The sequence below is a fragment of the Balaenoptera borealis genome, assembly GCF_965194805.1.
Source record: "Balaenoptera borealis genome assembly, chromosome: 15".
Taxonomy (NCBI): Eukaryota; Metazoa; Chordata; class Mammalia; order Artiodactyla; family Balaenopteridae; genus Balaenoptera; species Balaenoptera borealis.
This window is the reverse complement of record NC_138871.1, coordinates 72,166,507-72,183,633: the sequence shown is the minus strand read 5'-3', so window position 1 is coordinate 72,183,633 and position 17,127 is coordinate 72,166,507. Positions and strand designations below refer to the sequence as shown.

The following is a 17,127-nucleotide window of genomic DNA, read 5'->3' as shown; positions in this document are numbered from 1 at the left end:
CTTAATAAATAGTTGTTAAATGACAATGAGGTGTATCAAGTTTCTGACCCTTTTTCTTCTGTAATGGAAAGCGGGAACACAGCCAGAGCGGGCAATGATCTCCGGGGAGGACTAAATCTATCGTCATCAATAAAGCTTTATGTGAAATACTTTAACTAGGTAACTAACTGTGGCGGGCAGACCTCTGAGGAGGCCTCCAGTGACACCCTCCCTCCCTGTAGTCACCTCTGGTGTTATCCCCTCCCCTTGAACGTGGGCTGGGTGTAGTGAGTGACTGCTTCTGATGAATCAGGCCAATGGGATGTCATTTCTGAGATCAGTTGATAAAAGACCATGACTTCTGTCTTGTCCACACATATTCTCTCCCGCTCTTGCCCCTGCTCATGCTAAGGAAGCCAGCTGCCATCTTGTGAGCTGCCCTGTGGAGAGGCCCACCTGGCAAGGAACTGAGGGTGCCTTCCGGCCATTAGCCGGCATTGAACTGCGGCCCTCAATCCAACAACCCACGAGGAATCCTGCCAACAACAACGTGACCTGTTGAGGCTTGAGGTGACTGTAACCTTGTGAGAAACCCTGACCCTCAGCTTGTGAGGACCCAGCTAAACAGCGCCTGGACTCCTGACCCACAGAAGCTGTGAGTTAAATTTGTTCTTCTAAGCCATTAAGTTTCGGGGTAAGTTGTTATGCAGCCATAGGTAACTCATGTGCTGAGCTTGATTTTTTTCTTTCTACATTATTAGATCAGTCCCATCTGAAGAGCATTTGACTGAGAGGGAGCAGGAGGGAGAATTTTGGGATGAGACCAGGCCCAGAGGCCTTCATGAGACGCCGAAGACCCCGGAAAGAGGACCGTGGATGAGAAGAGAGGCAAGGATAGAGCATCAAGAAAAATTTTTCCGGATCTAAGAATGTGCCTAAGTCCCTCAGTGCATTAGCCTGTCCTGAGGTTGAAAAGTTTCAACCTCTTTACTTTGTAATGAGTAAATGGCAGGGCCTGGAGACAATTCTCTGCTGCAAATCCAATGACTCAGAAGAGGAGGGGCCGCCGCAGGCACCGAGAGGGGATCTTGCTCTGGCCACCGCCTGGGTGAACGCTGAGGAGGCGGTGAGGTTCGGTGGGAGGGGCGCACCCTTAAAGTCCGGAGACCTGGGGTTTTCTTTTGACTGTACAGGACATGCATTTTAATTCTTCTGGAGTTCAGTCTTCTCCTTTACAAACCGAGCGGCATCGAACTAGATGACCTGTGAAGCATTTTGCAGATATAAAATGCTAAGATTCTACGACCTTCACCAAGTTACCTCATCTCAGAAATGCCGAGTGATCAAGGCTTTGCTTCGGTCATAACCGCCCTGCCGGTGGAGGATCCTCCTCTGAGGGCTCTCAGCGGCCGCTTCAGGGTCACACAAGGCATGTTCTGCTCCTAACTCTCCTTTCTCACGAGCGGAGTCCACAGCGGAGGTGCTGCCTGTTCAGGCCTCCTGCACTCGCAGCCGGTGGGGAGGTGCAGGGAGCAGGTACGCAGAGGACGGGCTGTCTCAAGGAAGACAGCTTGAAATAAGGTGCTCCTCATTACAGAAGCGCAGACCGGAGCGCCTGCAGCACACACGGCTGAAGGCAGCGCTGCAGTGCGCACAGTGGCTCTCCCGGCTCGCCGACAGTCACCTCTAGCCTGCTTACAGGCTGCTCATCCTCTGCCCTCCCGACAGGTCTGTGCCGGACGGCCGCGCTGAAGTCAGTGCGGATGAAGCGCTGCACTGAGAGACTGCACCTTGTCTCAAAGGCACAGATGGGTTGTACGTTCAGAGAGGCAGGCCCTCCCCGTGGAGACTGCTAAGCACTCCACTCAGAGCAAACCCATCTAGAATGAGCAGCACAGTCAGAGGCTGGGGGGCGCATCACCGCTGGGACCTAGAGATTATGGGGAACCTGAGACTGACACAGAAATCAGCAAAGGTGGAGGGACTTAGTCTGGTGGCTCTGCGGGGTGGGGATAAGCTGTCCAACGAGGGTCCAAAAGAATCGCGTGCCTCTGGGTTTCAGCTGCCAGAAGAGGGGCGGTGAGCCTAGAGAGGCTGGGGAAGCTTCACGACACGCTCCTTGGTGTTTTAACGTTTCCTGAAGCAGGGACAGTGGGACCTTGTTGAAATACAACTTACTACAAAGGCCTGAACACAGCAAAGGCCAGTCACGTGTCTAACCAACAACTAAACACAATAAATGCCCTGTAACTCAGGTTCTCTGAGTACAGAGGTCCCTTGTAGTTGGAAACAATTCTGCTGGAAAGACAGAGCTAGAGAAATGTTACAATCTGAGAAGCTCTCTCCTCTGCTGGCCCTTCACTTCTTCTAAATCAGCAAAGACTCTGAGAACCTGAGAAAGCTATGTGTTCCAAGAAAAGAGTTCAGAAGTTATGCTTGTAATGTCAAAGGGTTCGTGACCCCAGGAAAACAGCCTCTGTTTTTGTTTTTTTTAATAAATTTATTTATTTATTTATTTATTTATTTATGGCTGTGTTGGGTCTTCGTTTCTGTGCGAGGGCTTTCTCCAGTTGCGGTGAGCGGGGGCCACTCTTCATCGCGGTGCGCGGGCCTCTCACTGTCGCGGCATCTCCCGTTGCGGAGCACAGGCTCCAGACGCGCAGGCTCAGTAGTTGTGGCTCACGGGCTTAGTTGCTCCGTGGCATGTGGGATCTTCCCAGACCAGGGCTCGAACCCGTGTCCCCTGCATTGGCAGGCAGATTCTTAACCACTGCGCCACCAGGGAAGCCCCAGCCTCTGTTTTAGTCCAACATTCATTACCGTATCTGAGGAGATGGAGGCCTAGAGAAGTCACAAGGTCACAAATAAATTAGTAGCAAGGCTAAGATGGGTACCTGGGTCTTCCAGTGGCCTTAAACTGCTGGGAGAACCCTAAGCACGTTGGGATCCCAAGTTTCTGAGGTCAGGAGGAACATGGGTCAGGTGAGACTTCTCACTGCCGAGGCCAACCATGATTTTTTTTTTTTTTTAATACTTTATTTATTTATTTTATTTATTTATTTATGACTGTGTTGGGTCTCTTAGTTTTCGTGTGAGGGCTTTCTCTAGTTGCGGCAAGCGGGGGCCACTCTTCATCGCGGTGCGCGGGCCTTTCACTATCGCGGCCCCTCCCGCCGCGGGGCACAGGCTCCAGACGCGCAGGCTCAGCAGCTGTGGCTCACGGGCCCAGTTGCTCCGCGGCCTGTGGGATCTTCCCAGACCAGGGCTCGAACCCGTGTCCCCTGCATTAGCAGGCAGATTCTCAACCACTGCGCCACCACGGAAGCCCCGAACCATGATTTTTGATAGCAACATAAATTAATTTCCAACACGAGTGAGAAATGTGAGAAAGGAGAATACGGTGATTCCGACTTAGTCTTTTGTTTGAGCACAAGTCTAATACTGGAGCCAAAACAGGTAAAGAGAACGCCAGAGAAGGTGACTTGAGGACACTGTGAGTGGAGATGGGGACTCACATGCTGTGGCAGAGAGCGTGGCCATGCAGGGGCAGAGGCGCTGTCTGCAGTAGGAAGATGACGGATATACAGTCCCGGGCTGTGCTCAGCCAGCCCCAGCAGGGTGCCTGGCACACAGTAGGGGCTCCAAAAATACTATTTCCTTCCCTTCTTTTTCCTGATGGAACAGGTATGAATTTTTTTTAATCTCCTTGATTATCGTCAGGCAATCAAACCCAGGGAGGCTTATGGCAAAAAGCCTGATTTTGAGAGTTAATGCCCTCGCCAGAGCACTGTTAACGGCATCCCCTCCACACACACACCCAACGAAAACTCTGAGCTAAGCGGTTATCATGGTAACAGAAGGAGACACTTGAGTCTCCATTTTTCTCTCTCTGATTCATGGACACCTGCCAGGTAGCAGATGGCCTGTGTGGACAATTACCTTCATTTTCCTGCAATGTATTTAAATTAAACAAACTGGCCTCTTTGCTGCCGATTTTCAGAGGCCCGTTCGGAAAAACAACAACAACAAAAAAACCGAAAAAACAATGTTGGGAGAAAGGAACTACAAGTCTGAAATTTAGATGAGGCAACCGTGAACATACAGAGAACTGGGATGTATACAGAATGGACTTGGTACGTTTTTTTTCTTCAACAAAAGGTTAAAAAAAAAAAACAAAAAAACCCCCCACAGACTATTTTGAGCTGCTGCAGGTGGTGGCTCTGCTAGGAAAATGCAGCTGTCTCATCAAATGTGGAACTAAAAGGAGAGAGAGAGGATTATCTGACGCTGTACTGTCTGTCCTGCTGCAAGATTTGAAAATAATTGCCTAACATGACAAGAGTTAAGACTGCTGGGAGTTAGGCCCAGGGGTGGAAGTGAGCACACAAGGAGAACAGGGGTGGAGGAGATGAGAAAGGCAGTCACGTGGCAGTGAGCAAAGCAGCAGCCGCGGTTCCCTCTGGGGCGAATTAGAAACAGGTAAAGAACACGCCTGGAGACCTTCCTCTCTCCCCAAAGTGTCCACCTCTGAGGTAAAGGGCGGTGCAGCTTTTAAGGATGAACTTGGCTTCTAAACACCCGAGAGAAGGGCCAAACAGTTCTATGATGTCTCTCTTCTCTCACCACCGTTAATACACATTTATCTATCGTGTGTGTCTGCTGGAAGGAGAGGGGCCACCAAAAAGTCTGCCTTGAGGTCCCTCCTCAGAGGGCTGACACCTGTCTGTTCCCACATCACTTCAGGAAACTCAGGGCTTACCCATGACCTGTCACTCCCTGCGGTGGCTCTCAGGTGTCACTCCCTGTGGGGTTACTGCTATGGATGGGAAACAGCAATGGCAGGACTGCTGGGTGTTTTGTGATCACACTGTTGGCAACGGGGAGAAGGTTATGGTTCTCAATCTCCATGATTCTGCCCCTATTCAAGTCAAACTAAATTATATAGAAGACAAAGCTTACCCGAGGCTGAAAGAGCTGGGGGGCAAGATGTCTAGATCTTTCTCAGTGGAAGGAGGAAAGCGTATTAAGTTCGTAAGACTGTCTCAGAAGAACAACCTCTTAAAACTCACCATAAACCCGAAGATCAAAAGAAAGCTGAAATTTAAACTTTTAGATAGGGAAGCTCATAAATTCCAAGACTAGAATTACCCTCTTTCTGTTTGTTTCTCCTAGTTTGCCCAGCTCTATTTGAAAATGGTATCCCATTAGTTCTCATTGCAGGATTTCAAAGCTAGTTCTCAGCAAAATGATCAGGGACCTCACTGAAGGAAAAATCCCTATAAAATGAATACCAAACCCTCAGATTGCATATTAGAAACCAAAAGAGGACAGGATTCCAGGAGAGCATGGTCCTTAATTCAGACATGAATTCAATGATGGGGCAGGCAGCCTGAACCTATCAATGATATTTTAAAGATCAATGAGTCAAACCTAAATGCTGCTTATGGGTAAGTAAGTAAAACTTGTACGATGAGGTGTGGCACCTGATCCAGCACCACACTCTCTGCTGAGTCCCTGTTCTATATAATAAGGTGGTTAGAGCCCAGGCTTTGCAGTCAGATGGACCTAGTTTGGATTCCAGCTCTGCCATTTACTAGCTGTGTGACCTCAGGCAACTTACTTAACCTCTCTGAGGCTCAGGTTCTTCATATGTAAAGTGGAGACAAGAATATCTTCATGGGTTGGTGAGGATGTACATAAAGTGCTTCACATGCTGGCTCAATGGGGTACTACCTGCCATGATTCCACTTTGAAAGGTGCAAAGTAGGGGTATGAAGGGGCAAGGTCTCCACTCTCAGCAGGCTCACAGCCTCCTAGGCAGTTCGGCATGTACGCAGCTAGCATACAAAGGAGGATGAAATCCGTACCGTAGCGGAGGTACAAAGGAAAAGGAACACAGAGGCGAGAGAGTTTAACACTGACCTTCTGGAACAGGCTAAGGTTTCACAGAAGAGGTGGCATCTGAGAGTGTCTTGAGGGGTATAATTTCAATAGGCAGAAGCGGCTCGGGAAGGGCAATCCAGGTGAGGAAAGGGCATGAACAGAGGCACCATGAGAGAGGAAGCTGTATGTGTGTGTTGGGGGACGGGGGAGGAGCATGTGGGGACACTAGTATGCAGGGAGCACAGAAGATATATGGTGGGAAAGAGAAGTGTGGGCCACAATCATCCAGAGCCTTAAATAAATGGTCATCAAGTTTATTTACTAGGCGATAGATGGGCAAACTATAGCCCGTGGCCAAATCCAGCTTGCCACCTGCTTTTTTACAGTCTGTGAGCTAAGAATGGTTTTTACATTTTTAAGTGGTTTTATTTTAAATGGTTATATAAGTCCTTACATAATATCTCTGATTTGGTTCACAAAGCCTAAAATGCTTACTACCTAACCTTTAAGAAAAAGCTTGCTGACCCCTGCCATAGACAATGGCAGAGGGAGCCCGTGAAGACTTCCAAGGAGGGAGTGGTGTGGTCAATCTGGTCTGATTTAGGAATCTGGCTCCGGGGCAAAGTGAAGGAGGGACTGAGAGGCAGGAGGCAGGAGAGAGGGAGACCAGGTGACAGATGACGGAGGCTGGAATGGAGAATGGTGATAGGAATTGGGAGGAGAGAGACACAAGCAAGCTTTTGGAGAAAAAGTTGACTAGACTGTGACAACTGAGTGGGAAGAGTAGGGGACTGGAAGAGCGCATGCATGTAGGGAGTGCTGGTAATGATGTTAACAGAAGCAGGACATATGGACAAAGGGGTGATTTGTGGGGGAAGGTGACTGGAAATCTTTTACCATCCATCCCATATCTAAACCTCAGAATAAGGGATGCTGAGAATGCCTCAAGGGCTCAGACTGGTATCACAGAGAAAGGTTCTCTGATCCTACTTCCCTGACCAGGGATCCAACCAGTGCCCCCTGCAGTGGAAGTGCAGAGTCCTAACCACTGGACCACTAGGGAATTCCTGAGCAGTGGTTCTTCACTGGGGATAATTCTACCTGCTAGGAACCTGGTGTTGGGTGTCGGTGTGGGGGTGGGAGCATCCCTGGAATTTAGCAGGTAGAGATCAAGGATGCTGCTCGACATCCTGCAATGCATAGAACACGCCCCCGCCCCAACCCACCAAAAAAAAAAAAAGTAATCTGGCCCCAAATGTCCATAGTGCTGAGGATGAAAACCTGGCTGAGGGTGACAGAGTTACGAGGTCCTAAAGTCGGTGGCCTGTCCAGGGCTTCTTGTCCCAGGTGGTGAGCTGCTGTAGAAGGAAAGGCAGGCCACCAGTAGCCTCAGATCAGGTTAGAAACTTCAAGGGGCCAAGAATAAACGCTGATAACCTTCTGCACATTTGGGAGATGTCCTGGGGACAGCTACAGGCCTTAGAGTCTCCTAGATTCTCTCTTGGTTTCCTGAGGTCTGAGCTGGTTAAATACAGGAGTTGAAATTTGAAATGTGAAAGCAGTGAATAAACAGTGAATGTCATATATATTAATTAGAATACATAATAATAAAAGCACTGAAGGATTTACGGTTAGCCAGCTTTGTAGAGCAGTAGTGAGTTGGCATGGATTCTTATTAAAGGTACCTGTCTAGCTGCAGGTAACTGTCTTTCTGCATTGCCTCTAATTTTATTTTATTTTTTAAAAATTTGTTTATTTTATTATTTATTTATTTGTTTTGGCTGCGTTGGGTCTTTTGTTGCTGCGCACGGGCTTTCTCTAGTTGCGGTGAGTGGGGGCTACTCTTCATTGCAGTACGCGGGCTTCTCATTGCGATGGCTTCTCTTGTTGCGGAGCACAGGCTCTAGGCATGCAGGCTTCAGTAGTTGTGGCATGTGGGCTCAGTAGCTATGGCGCACGGGCTTAGTTGCTCCCCGGCATGTGGGATCTTCCCAGACCAGGGCTCGAACTCGTGTCCCCTGCATTGGCAGGCGGATTCTTAATCACTGCGCCACCAGGGAAGCCCCATTGCCTCTAATTTTCTAAAACACGCTTCTATATTTCTTTCTTCTCCCCTCTCTCTTTTTTTAAAGCACTGGGCATCTATACTGCAGCTCCAAATGGGAGTAATGCTACTTGCCAAATTATGATTAGCAGCAAATGGAGAAGAGTGCAAAAGAGTCTATCATATCCTTTATAATATGCTTCTTTGGCTGAAATTAAGCAGATGTTCACTTCAGTTAAGGACTCTAGGCCAGGAAGCTCCCTACTTTGGCACTGCTGTTAATTTGGGACATCAGAACCAGCCTGAGGTCAGCTATAAAACCCTAGAGATTGGCACGGCATCAGGATTCAAGGAAATGCCTACAGGTGCTCTCCAAGTGGAGGGTCACAGATCCAATCTCATGCCAAGTGAGGATGCTGTGTGAGGTCTAAAAGAAAGAGAGTGGGAGGCACGGCCCAGAATCCTAGAGATGAGCCAAAGAGAGGGCATCATGAAAGCAGCTGATGTTGTTTTCTTAGGATGCTTTCTTTTGTCTGGAAGAGTGGGAGGTAGATGGTTGGCATGAATAAACCCTGGGGAAGGAGTTGGTTAGAAAACCCAGACAATGAATCGAGGGCCAGAGGATTTCAAAGTCACAAAAGGAAACATCAGTCAAATGAACCCAGTTGGATTTCTGCAGACCCTTCTTGGTTCATAGCCTTTCCCCAATATATCGATTGGTATCAGTGATGACAGTATCAAAGAACTGTGGATTGGAAATTTATAGATGAGAAAACTGAGGTCTGTAAAGGTTATATACATGGTGAGATAGAAAAGAAATGAGGTTTTGTCAACAAGGTGCCATGAGTCAGAACAATCTATTCACACGTAACCCAATAAGGCAAACTGAAGATATAACTCCTTCCTTCGCTGAGGTGAAACCAATGGGGGTGGGGGTGAGGAGGTTGGACAAGACAAAATCAATTTTTCAGAGCTGTCTACACTCTGCCATACTGAAAATTTCCTTTCCAAGGTTGCTGATAACTTCCTTATTGTCAAATCCTTGTCTTATTGCCTTATTAACTTTCTCCTTGAAACTTTCTGGTTTTTCATGAGAACCCACAATCCTACCCTCCTACCTCCTCTTTCTTCATTTTGTCTACTATGGGTTTTCCCGATGGCCCATGTTTATGCTTTCAACACTAATTTTATGTTGAAGACTTCCAAATCTACATTGCTAGCCCTGTTTCCCCACTAAATTTCCAGCTGCCTATCCCTAAATATCTAACAGACCAGACACAAAGCTTGACTGCCTGCCTATTCTATGTAACTCGGTATGTTCAAAATCAGATCAAAGTCCCCTTTCTATAGCCCACATCATCTCCCCAGTTTCGTTTTTTCAGTCAATTTCCCAGGTTCCTGGGCTCAAAACCTAGAAGTCATCTTCTTTTCTGCTGATGCTTTGCTGAGACCCAGACTGTAGTATTCTGGGGGGAGATACTGTGTCCTAGGAATTCATATTCCTCTAGTGGAAGGTGACTATCTCCAGCTTGGTGTGTAGAGACTTTTTCCCAGAGACCCTGGTGTATATTTTTCATATGTTGTATGCATTCTGGTCAGAAGAGGAAAAGACACAAATATAGGACAGGGGGAAATAAACAAGCAGGTAAGGCAATCTCTCAGCTCGTGATTGATGAGAGTGATGAAAAACATGGGGGGTGCTGCAAAGACCCAAAAGCTATTTCCTCTATATTTTCAGACTATACACTCTCTCTAGGTGTTCAAGGAGTTTTGGGGGAGTGAAATGCAAGTACCTATTTTTCAATATTGCTATGACATTTCCTCTTTTGGAGAAAACAAACAAAACCCCCCAACAAGCTACCAGGTCCCTATAGTGAGTACAAGAGCCAAGACTGATGAATGACCATACTTTGTAGACTTTCATGAGGCCATCAATGGGCAGCCAGAGTCCATGTATACAGACTAGGACTGGGACCCAGGCTAGGCTAAAGGCTTGGGCGCATAGTCGCAGAGTACAGCACATTGATCTTTGTTTACCAAAATCCATTGGTGCAGCTTGCAAACTTGGGAGGGCGGCAGTGGTGCCTAAGCCTCCAGATATCACTGACCTGGCCTCTGTTTCTGTATACAGGGCATCAGGCCAACCATGAAATAATGATCATACCATTTGAGGGTGGGATTTGTGCAGGATTTCTCTTTTGATCCTCCAAAGGCCAAGCTCACCCACTGCTCACTTCAACATATGTAGTAAGACATTGCTGAAGACATAAATAAATGGCAATCCTTTGCTTTTCAGGAAGTAGTAGACTCAGGCTTCTATTTCAGAGTATGGTGGGACCAAGGAATCCAGAAAATTTTAGGGAGGCATGTGAATCACTTCCCAATGGGATTGTGTCCAAAGGTTAAGTGAACCAAGAGGGAACCTGACCCAGGAACACATCAAGAGGTTTACCAGTAATCTCTTTAATGGACAAAGAAGAGGTTTTTATTTGTTGTTGTGTAGGTTGTTTTTTTTTTAAGTACTTTCTCTCAAACTTACAAAGTTAACATTCATGAAGTTCGTCATGGAGGCCTCATGGGTCAACCTGGCTAACTAAATGTTGAGTGCCCTTCCTCTGAGGCATATTTGGTGAAGCCGCGGTCAGAGGTGGGGGTTTCTGACAGCCAGCCCACACCATGCTTTCTTTGGTTGAGTTGTGGTGGGGTGTTTGTCTGGTTCTGGAAATCAGAAAGGGCATGGGGCAAGATCCACTTGATATCCCAACTGGCTGAAGTAGAAAGAGAGGTCCCAACTGTGGCCATGTTCTCTTAGTGGAATCCCAAGATTCCTCCAATTACATAACTTTCAGAGTACCACCTATATAACCCTCTGGACCACCACCCTACGAACCTGGATCAAGGCCACCCCTGCGGCAGCCTCCTATCCTTATTCATCACTGTTTACAGTTATAGTCTTTAACTCTGATGTTGATCTGTATATGAAAAGTAATGATCTTTTTTTTTGACTGGCTATGCGGCATGTGGGATCTTAGTTCCCCGATCAGGGATCAAACCCGTGCCCTCTGCAGTGAAAGCCCAGAGTCTTAACCACTGGACCGCCAGGGAAGTTCCAGAAAGTAATGATCTTCTAATATGAGGAACCGGAGAAATGTTTAAAGAAATACATCCCTCACGAATGAACTGAAACCTTGCCTTGGATAGCTCATTTTAGTTTGCGTCAGCAATCCAGCAGTGAAATTTTATGGTATGTTGAGTCTCTGGGAAAAATGGAACCCTAAGGTGTCCCTAGAATAAATTTGTACATTGGAATCCCTCCAGACTAGGACTGGGATATTGTTTGACCTTGAGGGAGTAGCCCACAGCTCAACAGTAAACACCACTGCCAGCAGGGTCCTCACCAGTCTGTTGTTACTTTAGTGTACCCCTCTGTACACATTTCTGGTTGTGGGCATTGGGTTCTTACTGAGAAATGCTCAAAATATTTTCAAATGATACAAATAACTATAGATATCCTGCGTTTTGTAGATTATCTGTGCTAAAAAAAAAGAGGATGATTTTACTCTACATAACATATCTGTTCTTTAGACAGAAATAATAATAGAGTTAATAATAATACTAATATATTAGCTTGGTCTTCCTATTCTTTTGGTAACGCTGAAATTTGTTTTTCTGATTCTTTTTATAAAGGACATTTCTAACCATCGTTTAGTCTCTTGAATAGATCTACCTATTATATGGGAGTACCTTGAGCAAAATTATTGCCTTAGGTACTCGAACCAGTTATGTCCCTTACAACGAATAAACTTATGAATTCACACTGTTTTTAAGTTAAAATCTTATAAATCTGGTTAATAGCAGTTTTCATTCAGCCACTATTTATTGAGTATCTGCCATGTGGCAGGCACTGGGCTAGCAGCAAGGGGATGCAGTAGTGAAAAAGGCAGACAAGGTCTTTTAATTACAGTCTGACGATTATCATGGGCCTGATTAACCCTGACTCAACCGATACAATCTAATTCCTGAGCCTGTTAAACTGTAGGGTATGTCATGGGTCGAACAGTCACTCAGTGAAGTCTTATCTGAAATAGCCAGGCAGTTCTGCCCTTAATTATAAACCTTGGAGCTGAGAAAAGAGAAGGGGAAGGAGGGAGGGAGGGAGAAAGGAAAGACAGAAGAATTATCAGCTGAGGTACTAATGTCACTAAAGCACTGGAAAAGTGGCTGAGGTTGAAGGTAGAACCACAGACCCAAAGTCACAGTTAAAGTCACAGTTATTACTCATTTCCCTCAAATTTCCCCAATGCCAAAATAATCCCTGAAAGGGAATGAAGAAGGCAAACTGCATAAAAAGTTCTCTATAATGGATTTACAGAGCCAGTTTGGGGAAGATGTCTAGTAAATTCTTCATTTAAAAAGTCTTACAATTATTTTATGACTCATATAGGGTAATACACTTTGATAGGGAAGAAATTAAACTATACCAGCCAGAATCTGGGAGGAAGAAAGGGTTATGACTTAGCTCTGTGGTAAATACCTTTTGGTGCCTCACTCGGTAATGATATAGATTAAAGCAGACGCTCGAGTTCTAAAGCTTTATAGTCTTTCCAGCTGTACATGTTAAAAATGTTGAACCATGCAAAGCCATCCAGTTCACATTTGAGCCTCATTGCTGAGCCTTAGGTGGGTACAGTTTAAACCTGTGATGTGGACAGAGGAAATTTCTACCTATATCCACAGAGCAGAATGTCTTACCTCACCATAGTGGGGAAACATGAGGGAAAAACAATTTGTACAAATTCATGCTCTGGACGGTCCCCAGGGACAGTGAGGACTAGAACATGAGCTCAGGACTTCAGCCACCGAGAACTCCCAACACACACACTCACAAGCCACCGAGAACTCCCAACACACACACACAAGCCACCGAGAACTCCCAACACACACACACAAGCCACCGAGAACTCCCAACACACACACACAAGCCACCGAGAACTCCCAACACACACACACAAGCCACCGAGAATGCCCAACACACACACAAGCCACCGAGAACTCCCAACACACACACACAAGTGGCTTGTTAGTGGCAGGCTTCAGTGATCTGGGTCTAGCTTCTCATTTTGCCAACCTCAAGGGGAAGATGATCTCACACACAATCAAAGATCACTGGAATGAACATGTTATTTAATCCCCTGTCTGCTCAAGATCAGCTTTAAATTGACCTGAAATAATACGACAGCAGTGATAATTTCTGGTTCTTGGAGTACACAGTAATCCATAAAATTTTTAAATAATGAAGTGTCTCTTGGAAGCCCTTACTGTTGCCATTAACATAAATATCCATAATGTTTGCCCTCCTCTGAAAGGTGTTCTCAGGTGGGCTGTGGGTGTTCCCGATTACATGCTTTGCTCTGAGCTGGCCCATTCGGAGAGGGATCATGAGATGCAAGTCTGGGTGGACTGCAGGAGGAAGTTCCCAGCAAGTGGTTTAGCTGTAAAGCACATCTCTGGGGCGCAGAGGGATGAATAAAAGGAGGGGAATGCTGGTGCCAGCAACTACAGGTCAGGTGATACCCTGATCTGCAGGAAGGGTGTGGTCACAGCAAGGGGATGAGGCTGTCAGGGAAAGGAGGGGAGAAGGGAACAGGAAGAACAGATGTTTTCTTTCCCTCCCTCCAACACAATCTCACTCATCCTCTTGTTTGTGACAGGCATTACCAGCACTTGCTTCTCTACTTCTTCTAAGCAAACTGGAGGATTGTACTTCCCTGCCTCCATTGAAGTTAAGTGTGGTCATGTGCCTTGCTTTGGCCAATGAAATGGAGTGAAAGTGATGTGTGTCACTTCCTGGCAGAGGCATTTAATGGCTGGGCTTGACTTTCCATCCTGGTTTTCTTCTGCTTTGCCCATGTGAATATACCTATTGATACAAAAGTGCCATAAGATCAAAGTAATAAATTATGTGTGAATGAGGAAAAAACAAAACCAAATAAAGCACAGACAAAAATAAAATTTTGTCACATTAAAGTCATTGAGATGTACGGGTTGTTAGCCTACCCTGACATCATACTCTGTCTTCCTTCCCTCTTCCTGACAGTCTCCTTTACTCTTCTCTTGCCTCCTCCCCTCCTTACCCATCTCCTCCTTCCTTTCCTCTCCCTTTTACCCTATGACTCCATTGCTTTCCTAACTGGAAATAATGGTAAATATAATGTTTTATATTCCTATTCTTAATCTGAAACATGGATACATTTGTTTTTTGAAATAAGAAATGAGTACATTTTTTGAATTACACATTTCACATTTCTTTCTTTAAAGAGAAGCCCTGAGGTAAATTAAAAATAAGCTTTAGTTTGTGTGTGAAAAATGTATGCTTTGAAAACCTTACTATATGATATAAACATATAGTCTTATCATTATGGATAAGCCCTCAATTGATTTTCCTGTGTGGGTTAGTGGCTATCAGGGAAAATAAAAACAAACATAAACTTTCCCTAAACACCATGCAGCTCAGGAAAACCAGAGCTCCCTCTGCAGTGGGCTTTGAATAGGAAATCACTTACAGCATGATCAGTCACTTAGTTGTCATTGGTAACTTTGTTAAGAAGGCTACTGGAGCTGGAACATCCAGAAGACTGTTCAAGACTAAAGGACAACTAAAGTTATCAAAAGAACTACTCATTTTCATGCACAGTCATTCATGACATTGTACTTAACCCTGAGGTCACTCCCACCACCCTGAAAATTGTTTCAAGCAATTAAAGTCAGCCTAATCATGAAGCAGCAGAGAATGTAAGTGCAGGAAAATGTAACTGTAGCCTGGCTAGTCATGCATATTTAAATAAACACAACAGATGTGTACTTTGAAAACAAATTCAACAAGCTCTGGTTTCAAATAAGAACATGCTCTACTAGGTAAACATGACGTGGCCTTTTAGGCCATTTTACAATACCACGGAGAGAACTGCTGAGGGTTTTACACATAACCAATTCCACAGAGATGATCTTGGTACAGGGAGGAGAGGAGAAAGTATGTAACAGTTATATGAGGAAAAGAAGAACATGCAAAAGAAGCAAGAGTCAGGTGGAGAATTCTGAAGTTCACTTACTGCCTGCTTTTGCTCTTCCTCCTAGAGGTGGTGAAGACGAAAAAAGGTAGAGGGGAAAAAGGAGAGAAATTAATGCCCATCACCACAAACAACTGGAAAAAAATGATAGAAAAGGGCAAACCAGGCCAGGCCCGTGGGTTCAGAGATCCAAGGGCCTGACCACCATCAGAGCACCGTCAGTTGGGCAGAGCAAATGGCGAGCCTCTGCCCTATCTGGTCCTTTAAACGCTAACTTCTAGAGTTAGAAGGAAAGAACCTTCTAAACCCTCTAGCCCAACTTCCCCTTTTATACGCGAAAAAGCCCTAGAGAGCCTGACTTGCCCAAGTTTATATCACTATTTAGGGTAAACTGAAAGCAGCAGCTCAACCATGACTCAAAAGCTCCGTGATCACTCTGTTTCACGATTCACAATATCCAAATGTGTCAGGTACATTTCTCTAAGTCAGTGGTTCTCAAAGCGCAGAACATAGATAGACCAGCAGCAGCAGCATCTGGAAACTTGTCAGAGATGCATGCTTTGCCCCGTCTCCCCCTAGACCAATGGAATCAAAACTCTTGGGGTGGGGGCAGCGCTGTTTCATGAAACTTTCAGTGGATTCTGAATCCTGCTAGTTTGAGAACCACTGCTCCTAAGAACTTCCTAGAAACTGGAAATTCCATCTGACTACAGATTCTCTTATTTAGTCCCCTGTCTTCCACTTTTGGAGCTTTTGGCTGCTGTGTGGTTCTTTTCAAGGATGCACATACATCCCCTTCCCCCTATAAACTGGAACTGTTTCAAGGCCCTAAGAGGCTTTTCAAAAAGAATTCTTGACCTTGGTGTCTCATTAGTTGAACAAAGGTTCGTTTAATGCTCCCTATGCATGAAGCACTGGGAACATGAAGGTGAGATACGGTCTCTGTCTTTCAGAGCCTTACAGTGACGCCGCTCAGAGCAGGCCCTTGCTAACTCTCAGCTCTCAGAATGCACCTCTAGACACTGAAGAAGGAAGCACGATGAAGATGAGATAAACACTTCCGAGTTCCTCTCTCCTCAGTCTTGTGCTTCTCAGCTACTCTGTCTTTTAATGGGTCTCTTCATTTCCTTTTTCTATGCCTCATCATGGGTAACTGTGGTCAGGACGCCTCTGCTCTTTGCCCCAAATACACAGATCTAAAATCTGTTGCAATGGTTCTATTTAAATTGGATCCATCCGTGCAGACTGCCTTTACTAAACATGTGTGTAGGAAGTCTTGGGAATGGATGAGTGCTTCTCAGTCTGCAGATCTGGGTGCAATGGAGAGAATGATTTCAGTAAAGCCAAGGAATTACGAAAGGGAGAGGGAAAGTAAGAATTTGGAGAAAGTCATTTTATTCCCGCAAGGGAGAGACATGCACTAGAAATTAAATGGGCACCAAGAAATCTCTTGAGGAGACTCCCAACTCAGCACCAGAAGATGTTCTTCATTATCAAAGCCAGCTGCTAGATGCTTGGCCAAACCTAATATCACAGGCACCCAGGCAAAGAGGGCCCTGAGCGTTCGCTGAGTTAGCCTGAAGGAGTTAGCATCTTTTAGCTTTTGCGTCTGGCATGCATGGCTCCAGTTAGAAGGGGTTAGAGTTTTACAGTTGGGAAGCGATCTCCCTGCCTAGTCAGGCTTTCCTGTGAGGCAGAACACTTTTCTTCCATTCACTAGGCAAGGCAACCAGCCGTAGAAGAGTTATTAAACAATTAAAAATGTGTTTTTATTGCTGGCACTAAATGTTGAAATGGAAATTGGTAGGGGAGGGATGGGGCAATCCTGACAAGCTGGAATTGCATCTGAGATCAAAAGACCAGTATGTAATTTCTTAGAACTGTTTCTAAAACACCTCCTTATTTTCACTGTTTTCTCCAGGTTTGGTATTGGAGACAATAATATTACCTTGGTTCAACAGAAAAGAAAAATTCAGTGCTCGCTTCGGCAGCACATATACTAAAATTGGAACGATACAGAGAAGATTAGCATGGCCCCTGCACAAGGATGATACACAAATTCGTGAAGGGTTCCATATTTTTTTTTAAAGCAATTATACTCCAATAAAGATGTTTAAAAAAAAAAAAAAGAAAAATTCAGAAGGCGATGTTTCA

At 45.5% G+C, this 17,127-nt stretch overlaps 1 protein-coding gene across 27 annotated transcripts in view; it reads right to left on the bottom strand.

Moving 5' to 3' along the window:
• DTNB (dystrobrevin beta) overlaps window positions 1–17,127 on the bottom strand; it is a 252,130-nt gene that overhangs the window by 18,348 nt on the left and 216,655 nt on the right. For 17 of the 27 annotated variants that reach the window (XM_082356910.1, XM_082356902.1, XM_082356892.1 and 14 more), the window contains one exon: window positions 15,016–15,036. The exons of 5 other annotated variants lie outside the window; for them this stretch is intronic. In XM_082356910.1, the coding sequence (XP_082213036.1) occupies window positions 15,016–15,036 (21 nt within the window). Of the gene's footprint in view, window positions 1–2,505; window positions 2,821–2,993; window positions 13,827–13,856; window positions 14,552–15,015; window positions 15,037–17,127 lie in introns of those variants that run through there. 5 more of the 27 variants (XR_014234821.1, XM_082356895.1, XM_082356896.1 and 2 more) reach the window with 5 other exon arrangements.